The sequence below is a fragment of the Toxotes jaculatrix genome, chromosome 7 (assembly GCF_017976425.1).
Source record: "Toxotes jaculatrix isolate fToxJac2 chromosome 7, fToxJac2.pri, whole genome shotgun sequence".
Taxonomy (NCBI): Eukaryota; Metazoa; Chordata; class Actinopteri; family Toxotidae; genus Toxotes; species Toxotes jaculatrix.
The window spans coordinates 8,199,450-8,212,567 of NC_054400.1; the positions used below are offsets into that span (position 1 = coordinate 8,199,450).

Here is a 13,118-nt window from a genome sequence, read left to right on the forward strand (position 1 = left end):
CAGCTGAACCGTAGAGGGGCATTGTTTTTCAGATCCAATATGGCTACTTAAGCAAAACAGTTTCTTTAACGATCTCCTGTCTGCCCGCCGATTTATTACTTCGTGGAAAATGTTTAGAGTCAGCAGTGTAATGTAACTAAGTACATTTACTCTAGTACTGCACGTAAGTACAAATTTGAAGTACTTCACTGGGGAATTTTCTTTTCAGGCCACTTTAAACTTCTACTCCACCTCGTTTGAGATGGAAATACTTTACAACTTCAGTTTCAAATCAGATTTTTTGTACTTAAAATACACGAACAGATTGTAGAACATAATACGTTGTTATATATTAACTATCCAACGCACTATAGCTACAGGTACAGCTGAAACAATTACACAACTAATCGCTCAGCAGAAAATTGGCAATTATTTCGATAATCGTTCAAGTAATTTTTCATGTAAAATGTCAAATATTTAATTGTTCCTGATTATGAGATGTGAGGATTTGCTGCTTTCCCTTTTAATTATTTTATTTTATTTCTGTAAAGTTTAAACCTACGTTAAGACTGTAAATAGCCTACAGTAACTACCAAACAGCAAAACAAAAATAGCAAAATGAGTAAAACCTGAATAAAAGTTATAGAACTGTATAAAAGCACCATGAAGGGCACTTGACAGGACATTTCTACTGTAAATTTGAACAAATGTAGTGTTTACACTTATTTTACCATTGGTAATGCATTACCACAAACAAAATATTGTTAAAAGAAAAAATATGCAAAAAAAGTAAAATCATACACAAGAACATGGTAGAAAGATATAAAAATGAAAACTAATAATTATAAAATTATATCATAAACATAATAAAAACATCAGAATCGTTGAATTCCTCCTATCCTATGAATTCATGAGTACAAAAGTATAAAAATAAATATTAAAAGTATGTGCAAATTAAAGCATGAAATCAAGACAATTTTGTATAATCCCAAAAATGTGACTTCAGTGTGTGATGGTAAATCGTACAGATCAATGGGATCCTTAAGAGAGGATATTTTTTACTAGTTTTTGTAGAGACCAAAGAAGCAGAAAGACGGAATCATGGTCTCTTAAGAAAAACTGCTTCTAACTTCTGATTCTTAAAGTGAATTCATTTAAAATTAATGTGATATTTTCTTCAAGTTTCTTTCATCCTTACGAGCATCTTGTGTCAGCCAATTAAGAGCCACACACACATCGCACTGGGTGTGAAATTGCCATTTTAGGCCACGTATACCACAGACAAGTGGCATTAAACTCCATGTCTGAAAAATCAATAACCGCCCTGATTCACCAAGCCACGGCATTTCAACTGCTCCATACCCTTAAACCCCCTTCTCCCCCCGTGTGCCTTCACCCTGTCTCCTGCCCCCCTCTATTCATTGTAAATAACTGTTCAAACACACAATACGCTCTGGACCGCTTTATTCAGTCTCACAACTTCCCTGCGTTTTCATTGGTCCCTTGAGGATGCGGCGACAGCCGATTGGAGGAAAGTTTCTCCTCCAGTCCACACACCCCCACCCCGCAGATATTCGTGGTTCTGTGCTACTGTGATTCCAGTTGTTTTCACATCCCCTCACTAAACAAAGAGACTCAGAGCTGCTGTCTCTTACATCTCCGAGTGGAGTGATGCGCAACTAAGGATTGACGCTCCTAAACATCGAGACGAGAACGAAGAAATAAAGAGTAGAAATACAACTTGCTTTCAAGAAGAAGGGAAATTAGGGTAGAGTTTGAAAAGTTTCAGACAGACCTGACTGAGCGTAAAGAGCGAAAATGGTGTCGGCCGGACTGGAGATCCTCGGACTGTCGATGTGCGTAATTGGCTCGCTCCTGGTGATGGTTGCGTGCGGACTGCCCATGTGGAAGGTGACGGCTTTCATCGAGGCCAACATCGTGGTGGCTCAGACCATCTGGGACGGCTTGTGGATGTCGTGTGTGGTGCAGAGCACGGGGCAGATGCAGTGCAAGGTGCACGACTCCGTCCTCGCCCTCAGCCACGACCTGCAAGCGGCCAGAGCGCTCACCATCATCTCCTCGGTGATGGGCGTGCTGGGGCTCATGGTTGTGATTGCTGGGGCGCAGTGCACCAACTGCATCCGCACTGAGTACATCAAAGCCCGGGTGGTGAACGCCGGAGGGGTCATCTACATCATCAGTGGTCTGTTTGTGCTGGTGCCTCTCTGCTGGATGGCAAACAACATCATATCGGACTTCTACAACCCGCAGGTGCCCGCTTCCAAGAAGAGGGAGATCGGCGCTGCGCTCTACATTGGCTGGGCGGCCACAGCGCTGCTACTGATCGGAGGAGTGCTGCTGTGCTGCTCCTGTCCCTCCAGCGGAAACTCGGGATACTCAGTAAAATACGCACCGACCAAGAGAGCCACGCAGAACGGGGACTATGACAAGAGGAATTATGTGTAGCTGTGTGGTTCATTGCAGGCGGTGCGCAAAAGTGACCTGCAGCTTTTGAAAAACAGTTTTGTTTTTTTTGTTACGGACGTTATCTTTGCACCTGCAGTTTTTAAAATCAGAAATCTGAACTTTGAAAATCAATGGAAGCACCTCTGCTGTTTTACCTTCAATACGCTCGGACTGCAAATTCACAAGTCCTTTTTGTAACTACAGGAGATTAAAAAAAAGACTATCAACCACAAGAGGTAGCTCACGACAAAAAGGAGTATCTTTGTTAGGTACCTGCTTTTGTAAGTCTTCGAAATTATTAGTATTTTGAATTGTTTACTGTTGTAACTGCAGAGTTTTTCTTTTCTAGAAGAACTCTTGCCATTGAATATATAGCTATTCTGTTCTTTTGCCTTGATGTGCATTGTCAGCACAAACGTGTACAGTAACTGAGAATGATTGCACTCTCACGTATTCAAAGATCCATTTCTTTTAGTGGAACGACGCCGACATGTTGAGGACTCCAACAATGTACAAAAACAATAAAGAGCGAAGAAGAAAAGTTCGTGCATAGCAAAGCCCTAATGAATCTCCGACAGGCTTTTGTGTTGTTCAGAAGTTGGTGGCGGTGACTTAGAGGTTTGCAGTCTATTTTTGGACCTGTAGATTCCGGAGAGCCTGGGATCCATAGTTCACAGCATGAAATGTTACAGTCATTTACTCGGCCGCACTGAGCACCTGCAAAGTTTCTGCATCATTGTCACTGCAGGAAGTATTTTCTTTTCAAAAAAAAATACAAGGAATAAATGCCGATTTCTGTTGGTTTGTTGGCGTTTGATGTAATGATTCATTACTCATGTATATGAAGATGCAATATCGTTTCATTTTATTAAGATTAAACTGAATATATTGTCTGAAATCTTTACTTAAAGTGTGTTCTTAAACAAAACAACTGACAACTGAGTTGTGATGGTCTGTCTCTGCAGAGGTAGGGGTGCCCTCCGCGGCTGTGCGTAATGCATGCCGTTCCCACCACGAATCCATAAACCCCCACGGCGGGAGAAAGTATTTTGGTTAGCCATAGAAATCCAGATGACAATGCCCATTCAGCTCGAGTGGGGCTCCGCTGTTCAACTCACAATACTCCACAACCCCCACCACCCTCTTTCAGACCACCCCCCACCCTCCTCATCCGCAGTCAATGAAAGGCGTTCAAATTAGAGCCACGGAGAAGTTGCTGGGATCGTCTTCCCGCAAGTCACTCCATTCATTCGTCGTCACAGACCCATCTCTCTCCATCTGGACGGTGCCGAGATAGATGGACTCCCTGAAGAAAGATCACGCACCATCACACCATCAAGTAATTAGTTTATCCACAGCTGCTTCAAGGGCACCACATTTACGCAAACACTGGGGAAGATACTTATATGCAATATTATAATAAAGATACTAAATATACAAGCTTGTTGAACTTGTGGCAATACTCGAAAAATAAAAACAAGAGTCAAAGAAACACAAAGTTTTTCAGTCTAAGAGTAACAGCCAACTCTTGTTTTAAACTGTGACTGGATTACTAAAGCTTATCCATACTTGTTTTGCTGGTGACTTAAGAATCTTAACAGGTCATATGCCCTCTTAAAAGTTGAAAATATGGCCATGCAGAAAGTCTGCATACAGTCAGGAGAGTGTGTCAACCAAGGCTGAGCTCATAATTCACCAGAGAATTTTCTTCACACCCAAAACAAAAAAACCCACCTATTTTCTATAATTTTACATTTGATTTGAGCAGCTGCACGTGGAACACAATATTAATATAACATTCAAACTTTGGTTTGAGATGGAGACATTATTACCAAAACACTGAAACTATTGTTCTCATAATATTATGGTTTAGTTTGACAAAATAATGTCAGGGTCCACTTATGGTTCTTACCTTTTGTGGAGCTTTCAAACGTGTCACATGGTTTTCATCAGAGGGATGGATCTGTTGACATGTGTCCTCTGAGGCTGTTTTGATTTCATCCGTAGCGCTTTTAGGACTTCTCACATCTTTTGGCCTAAAAGTTAAGGATGCAAGTTCATTATTGGCTTGGAAATAGTAGTTTGGCACAACAATATCAACTCAAGGTCTTGTAGTTATGAAATAAAAATGAGCAAACTCCATGCATTGATAACCATGTGATTTGGATGAAACAGGAAATGGTTGATTAATCAATTAGTTGATGAACAAGAAATTAATCTTTGACGATTTTATCACCTAAGACATTTTATTAAGAAAAAAAAAATCTAATTCACTGGCTCCACCTTCTCAAAAGAAATGTCAGTGTATACTAGTGTATCCCTACCTTTATACTTAACTATTATAATGAAGCTCACATCCTGTATATTCAGTCTGTTTGGCTTCAGTGCAGCGGTGAGAATGTTTTTTACAAGATAAGGCTGGTGAAATTCTATATATTTGTAACTGTAAATCAAACAAAAAGACCAAAACCAACAATGTGTGGGTTTTTGGGGGGACTATTTTTAGCTGAGGATTAGTACACATTTAGTGCTCTTGTGAGTATTTATGGCAGCAGGATAGAGTATGTGGGATTGTGGCTCATTGATCACTGTGGGGTTTTTTTTTTTTAGTCTATGGCAAAGAAGAATAAAATATATTAGGCTTTAGCGACAAAGAGAATTAATTGGACCAATTCATTGTTGATTTTAGTCTTTTCATGGGATTTTTTGACAATGAGAAAAATATATAACATCACCAGACTTTTGTCTCACACTTGTAGTACAGTTGCTTACAGTAGGTGTTCTTACTTTGGGCTCTCTGAGAGTTTTTCTACACAAAGACACACACTCCCTGGAAGGTCCTGGTCTGGCCTGCCTCAGTGAGATGTTTTTGTCAGATTGTTAGTTCCACTCTAGTCACCACACAGAGGGTGACGAAGCGCAGGGTGTGTGTTTGTGGTTGTTGGGGGGCAGGGGGGCAGGGGTTGTGTGTGAGCAAGGGGTTAAGTGAGTGTATGTGTGTGTGAGTGTAGAAAGAGTGGGGTGGTGTGGTGTGGTGGGGGTTGCACCTTTAAAAAAGCCCTCATTCCAGTGAGGAGGGAGGCAAATAGGGCCGGCGACGTCACTCAATGGGCGCTCGTCATGGTAACCAGCCAGAACCTGCAGTTGCCTGGCAACAGGAGCCTATAATGTGGTGGTATGGATGAGCCTAATAAAAGCCCTGGCCAGCAGACATTCCAGCTAGCATGGACACACACATACACACACAGCCTATGCACAGCAGTCTGGAAGATGAAGGAGGGATTTACTTAAAGCCTGTAATGGTCACTGCAAAAAGAGCTGTGACAGCAGAAACACATTTGTTTCACTGTGTCTCATTTTAAGAGCACCTGTCAAGAGTTGCTGTAAATGTTGCACATTGGGATCAAAAACACACATTCTGGTAAAAGGGAGTATGAAACATGAATGTAAACAGAGAAATTACTAATATGACAAATATGTCTCATAGAAACAGATGACATAACACACAGAGACCCATTCTGACCTCTAAACTTGACCTCCCTGAGCCTGTGGGAGCGAGGGCCTCATGGTTAAGGTCATGTCAGATCTTGGTCAGGCTGCGTACTGATTTCAGATTTGTGCAGCCGTCAGTGGGAGCGGTGCATTTTTTGGGGAGGTTGGGCTGGGATGAGGGAGTCATTTCTCATGACATGAACTTTGAACTCTGAAGCTGGCCTCGGGTCAGGCGAGTCGAAAGTCACTTCCCTCGACCGACCAGGCGTGATCTCATCGAAGCAGAATCCCCTGCATTTGATAGGGGTCACAACCCTCAACCCCCGAGCTCTTTACACCTGCAAACAACTGGCAACACGGTCAGCTAATGGAAAGTTTGACAGTTTAAAGTTTTAATTTCACATCTACTCCACTACATATTACTGTAGTATCACTGTACTTTTTACTGCACTGCATTTATTTGGCAGTTATAGTTACATTTACTTACAGATTAAGATTTTACACAAAACATATGATAATCATAAAAATATGATGCATTGTCTTGAATTAAACTACAGAAGAAGTACTTTAACTGCAAGTACATTTACGTGTTAATACTTCTGTACCTTTAGTCGAGTAGAATGCAGGACTTTTACTTGTAATGGAGTATTTTTACACTGTTGTAATAGCACTTTTATTTAAGTGAAGGATTTGAATATTTGTTTGACCACTGTAGATGATTTATAAAACAAAGGAGATTTAATTAGTGTTTATATTGATTGACTCAGAGGTACAACAGAGTCAGCAGGTGCATACAGTCTACAGACTTCCCAGCTGGATAGAGCTTACTCACAGATAGTAAAGCCAAGAGTCAGCAGGTGGTTAAAAGTGGAGGACAAATGTGGCTTTGTGTACAGAGTTAAATACCCCATGAGCCATTTGTTTGAGAAACAATGCGTGAGCTGGAGTGGTTGGAGATGGAGATCAGAAAAAAAACACGTTCTTTTCTCCTATATGTCCGCAAAATTTAATGCTTGGTGACTCACAAGTTTTTGTCACAGCCCAATAGCACGACCAGGCTTCCTGTGCGGTGGACAGCGGAACGGGAAACAGGAAGGAACATGGAGGGTGTGGAGGAGGAGTAAGAGGGTGGAGTGTGTGTGTGTGTCAAGAGAAATCAGTAAGCTTGGTGGTTGGGTTAAATCTCTCCCAAAGATACACACACCCACTGTTACAAGCAAGTTCACATGACTGTATACAACACTCATGTATCTGTCATTTGCTTAGTCACATTTTTTTTTTACTAAATTCAGCCTTTAAAGAAAAGAATGTGAATGTTTTGGGGATTTACGGGTTCATGGTTTCTTTATAGGTTGAGAGAATTTTCCTCCTTCTAAAGCTAAATAAACAGTTTAAAAAACATAAGAAAACATATTGGAAAACAATATCTGAAAAACGCCTTTTCACAAAGCTGAATACAGGGCTGAGGTTTCCAAGTTTATATTTTGGACATATATGGACAGCATATAAAATACACTTTGCCTTTTTTAAATCACATGGGAATAAGAATTTCACACAACTTCAAGATATATGCACACATTTTTTCAGAAATCAAAAGTTTGGAAAATGTGACTCACTTTATTTGGATGGGAGGATGAATAAAATCCAACAATCCATTTATTATGGAGTTATGGAGTTATTATTCTCCATCTTCTTCTTCTTCTTCTTATTAAATTCACTCTGTGTCTTGTATCTGCAAAGGACTTTAGATCAACTTTGTTGTGTACAAAGTGCTATAAGATTCAGTTGTGCTATGAACCATTGTAAACACTACTTGCAGCAAGATCCATAATTGTACACTTAAGACTTAAATTCTAATCATGTTCTCTAGGTTTCCAAATATATCAGTTGTCTCAGGTTGATTAACTGGGAGATGTTATGTTAATTTAATTAATTTAATAACTTGGAGAAAGTTAGACCATACTGGCCTAGTATAGTTTAGCAGCTCTACTTTCATTAAGAACAAAATCTTGTACCAAGCTCTTCCATTTGTTCAAAGGCATACTGTAGTACTTTTACAAATTTGTCATTTGTAAAAGTACTACAGTATACCCATACACATATACCATCAGATATGATCAGTATAACCCACTGACCAAGGATAAAGCAACAAGACCTCACAGTGTGCAATAACTTAGAATAGCATGAGATGTTGCACAACACATCTCAAACATGTAGATGAAAAAATGTTTGAGTCTTTGGCTTGAATGTTTCATTAGTAAACATCATAAAACTCCACCAGAGAGCTGGAACAAGCTGTTACATGTTTGTGATTCTGTCAGTGTTGAAGAAGATGAAAATTAATCTTTTTTATGACAATTTTTCAATGACAATGAGAAAATTATGAGAGAGTGTTCTTGTAGTGATAAACCTACAGAGAATTATCACCTGAACCTGAAGCTCTCCTCAGCTTTCCAGAGATTTATAGCAAGTTGTAGCTGTGTCTCTGTGCTCTCATAGGTCATTTTTGGCCTCAGCAAGCAGCTGTTTCCACAAAAAAAGCTGAGAAATACCTCTGTCAGCTACTTGCTCAGCACCAAACAGAGCGAAAAGAGAGAGAGAGTGGATATTGGACTTACATTTGCCACTAGGGACAGAAACACAACCCCAAGTAAATGACAATATTCCTCCATAACTGGTGGATGTGTAATGAAAGAGTTTTCCATACCAACTTAAAAAGCTGTGTTCTCACATGCTTGATTCCACTGCTCCACAGTGGCCAAAAAACAAGAACAGGGAGTTGTAGCTTTAACCATAACCTAGCATAGAATATTTATAAGAAGTGCTGCCAAAATTTCAATCACACTTTCCCAAAACTACACAATATTTAAGTATTGATGTGTAACTTGAGATAAGACAGCAGTTGCTGTACAGCAACAGATGAAGTGTTTTCTCAACAGGGTGATAAACAGAGTGAACAGTGACAGCTTTATCACAAAATATGAGAGAGGAGAAGCTGAAACAGGGAGTCTCAACTCCTTTCATGCCTGAGTGAGATCATGCTTCCATACAGTCTATCATCATAAGGAGGACATTTTTAAATACGTGGACACACAAAAGCATGTATTGACATGCACACACACGCACATAGGTAAGGCAGACCAGACAAAGTGGTGAATGACAGCCCTCTGCTGAGATGAGGGGGAGCCCTGGTGGCATGAGGAATGTCTGGGTGGGATCAGGAGACATTTCTGATTTGGCATGGTTAGCAAAATGTCTGTGATGTCAGTCTCTCTATTCAACCGAGACGAAGAACAAAACTTCTCTATAATGGGGGGGTTGCAGCTAATAACCACACCAGCATTTATTTACCACGTTTGCAATCAGTTAAAAGGACTGTGCTACAGGTGGTGCTGCTTTTAGCTTTGGCCACATTTGGACTCCCATATTAACATAGGATATGGCAATCAGTGACTGAGTAAACAAACAGCCTGCCTAAAAAACAAACACAAACACACACACACAAGATCGGGGTTTCAAGGTATACTGAGTGTGTTGTTTCCACACTAATTGGACTTGATGGAAAACTATCAAAACATCAGCACTTAATATATATGTGGAACAGATTCATCTAAAAAAAAAAACAAAAAAACAAACCAAAGTGGTTTTCATCTTTCTCTGCCTGAGCTCTTTTCTCTCTGTTGTTGTGCATGGGACTCCAGTGTATTTCAAAGAATGAAAGTTGTAGTGCATGTCCTCCATTAAAGAAAGTCCTGCATGACTGAGCCACCTACCACAGAGGATGGAAGAAGAAAAGAACCCCTCATCATTGTGTTGAAGCCTGGTCTCCTTCAGTGTGTGTAAACCCAAACAGAATGGGAAAGACACCAAGAAGAATCTGTGGAAAACATATATTCACACATGAATACACTTTATCTTTACTGTCTGTTTATTCAAAACACCAAGCCACTAAGTGTGCAGGTGTAATTGTCAGTAATAATGGATATTGACCAAATATCCTCTCAAATCTGAGTTATTTTTCCAAAGGATATTCACCAACTATGGGGATACGTCCCTTAAAGGAAAAGTCTGACATTTTGAGAAATACACTCATTTGCTTTCTTAAATTAAATGAGAAGTCTGATACCACTCTCCAGACATGACTGTGGTGTCAATCTTCTCATCAAAGGAAGGAACAGCTCAACAAATGTCCTATTTTTTTTTATTTTTCCTATATTTAAGTCAGATACCAAACACATGGTAAGGTGCAGAGAAACACTAGAAACATAAAAATGCAGTGTGAGCTAAATAAAAAAGAAATAAATTGTAAATAAGGTTATTGTACCTCGAAATAAACTTGTTCCACTGGACTCAGGCACGGAATTCAGCAACATCAATCGGTATCAAATTCATGCAAATACTAATCTCTTTTGCTTGAAAGCACTTTAAAACAATGGAAGAGAAGAGGCCAATTCAGGGAATAACACCCCAACTGTGAGAGGGCTTGAGAGGTTAAAGGTCGCGGGGGTTAGGGATCATTAAGGGCATCTGTGGGCAGACAGGCTGACACGCAGCAAGACGGAAAATAAAGATTTTAAGTGAGGATGTTTTTCTTGTTTCTGATGAGTGTGGATTTTAGTACACCTTTTGTACAAGATGTTGGTGAGGTTGATCATCTACTGTTGCTTGTGTTGCGTGTGTGTATGTCCGCTTTGATGTGTGTGATCATCCTTTCACAGCATGACGGGGAGACAGGCAGCAGGCACAAGCAGTCAGCTGTAGTTCTTTGTCTCTGTCTGTCCAATGTAACTAATCCTGTGTGGATTCTGAGATTATTAGAGACAGAGAGGCAAGACAGACGAAAACAACATAAATTGTTTAAGAAGGGCATGAAATAGAGGGATGTGGAGCAATATTTCTTAATTCTTCAACGAAAACATCACAACAGGACGTCCCATAGTCACACTGTCCACCATTAAAAGTGACAAATTCACACTGAGGAGTGAAAAAAAAATATCTCGAACTGCTGGTAGCACTACAAGTTGGGATCATAAAATTCATTAGGATTCATTCCTTCAGGACCAGGAATGAATTGGGTAAGTGATTTTGTGAATGAAAAGTTATTAAGGGTTAAGTTTTGTAAGTTCTCCTTATCTAACAAAAATGAAAACTTTCAAGTATTTAAGTATTTTAAGAATATTAAAGAATGGAATTTTCCATAAAATTGTGCATGATAAAAGTCAAAAACCACTGTACCAGCCTCCGTCACCACCAACGTTACTCCTCCAACATCTCCTAAAACTCCACTGAGCAGCTTGCCCCTGTTGAGGCAACATGAGTGTTTGAGTGTGAGGCCTTCAAAAATGCTGCTCTGCACATCTACACATCGGCTGTACGATCCTGGCTTTTGAGGGTATGTTTCCCTCTGTGTGTGTGTGTGTGTGTGCTGGGTCTGTTGCATGGCGCATTCCTCAGATGCAAAGCACTGGAAAGGGCAGTGGCCCCACTTCACCAGAGGTGCAAGAGGGGGGATGGAGAGCAAAGTGATTGATGGCTGAGGGGAGAAAGCCAAACGATGGCCTGAACAGGTGGATCTGTCACTGGAACAGTAACAGACTGAGCGATGTTAACTCTGTATCTGCTCACTGACCAGGTGAGCGTCTGACGATTGAAAAATAACACGTTTTTTTAGGCTGTATCCTGTCCAGAACAACAACCAGCAGGGAAAAGACCAGCGTTTATGTTTTTTTGAAAGACATCATATCGAGATGCTGAGAAAAACAAAGTTAATTCTTCACATTGGAAGCAGAAATTAAGAAAACAATCTCACCACAATGTCCATTTAGTATCTGCCACACAATTTCAGCCATATCACACGATCATCAGGACTTTGTGCTGGTGACTGTTGAGCTGTCAGGAAATTGATGTTCAAATGTTTTTTTTGTTTGTTTTTTTTTAAATGGAGCTAACTTTTGAAAGACTAAACTTCTTTCACTGTTCACTTCTTACAAATGCAAACTCAAAAGCAATAAAACACAACCTCATTCAACTCAATGCCCACAGGGGTTTATGACCAGTATCTTAGGGTGGCTAATGTTAGTTAGCTTTAGATAGATATTTCTGAGTAACTGACATTGCTTGACATTATTCGTGCTACTGAGAGCTGGAACATAACGAATAAACAAGTCTGTGGTTTTATCACAAAAGGATATCTCCACCTGCTGAGGAAGATCAGATGATATAATCAAAAGCAACAAAAGACCTATTAAACTGACCCTGTACTGAGATCTTCTCAAGCAACATGTGAAACTCCCCCCCAAGCAGTTAACCCAAGGGAAGCAGCATACTGTACACATTCACACACAGTTAAGTGATGATGACGCACACACCCTCTCTGGTGACAATAAAAACATTTGCATTAACATCCCCTGCAGCAGCACAATGCCGATCATGGCACGTTTCAATCCTACTGCTGCCACTCAGTCCGGACTTTCCTGTGAAAACACCCAAACACCATTCGCTCTGAAGGTCATGATCTCATCCTGATCCAAGAGCGATAGGGATCTCAATTACCCCTCAGAGATCAGCTCAGGCCCAACCTTTCCAGTTACTCTCTGGGCCGGCAGCAAATCACAACCAGGGGGCCTGGCCTACATTCTCTAATGTGGGCCAGGGTCGCAGCTCTCACCTTTGTCCCACATGAGCAGGCTGATCTCAGGAGATGATGTTAAGTTCATTCAATCTCAGTGCCTTTACTAGAAGTCTCACAAATACAGTAAGAGCTGTTTTACCTTTCTGTGGAACCACAAAATGTGCGTCAGCAAAACAAAAGACTGGATCAAGATGAAAAGACTGTAATCAGTTTGGATCACTTTCTCTGCCCCCGTCGGTTGTGGCTGCCAAAAGCAAACACTCTGCCAGATCTTTGTTTTAGGACACAAGAGAAAGTTTCAACTTCCTTTTAACGAATGGATTTACTGTAGGTCCCTCAAGACTTTCTGCCCGCATCAAGCAACAATGGTGGTTCTCAGCATGGGTCGCTGGGGCTGAAAAAAAATTAATAGGAAATTGAAATTTTCTAGAATTTCCTTGTAAAATATTTCTGTCTGTAAATGTACTTTGAAAACCAAATGAAGCAAGTTGGAGGTTGTTTGATTAACAGCCAGCTGAATTGCTCACCACTCTGTGTATGCCACCTGTCA

At 40.5% G+C, this 13,118-nt stretch overlaps 1 protein-coding gene across 1 annotated transcript; it reads left to right on the forward strand.

The window, feature by feature from the left end:
- Positions 1-1,571: 1,571 nt before the first annotated feature.
- On the forward strand, positions 1,572-3,288 carry cldn5a (claudin 5a). Its single transcript, XM_041042564.1, has one exon. The coding sequence runs from the start codon at positions 1,798-1,800 to the stop codon at positions 2,443-2,445; it is 648 nt and encodes a 215-aa protein (XP_040898498.1). The 5' UTR covers positions 1,572-1,797; the 3' UTR covers positions 2,446-3,288.
- Positions 3,289-13,118: the final 9,830 nt, after the last annotated feature.

Coding starts and splice junctions, on each gene's coding strand:
- cldn5a (XM_041042564.1), top strand. CDS start 1,798: ATGGTGTCGGCCGGACTGGAGATCCTCGGACTGTCGATGTGCGTAATT.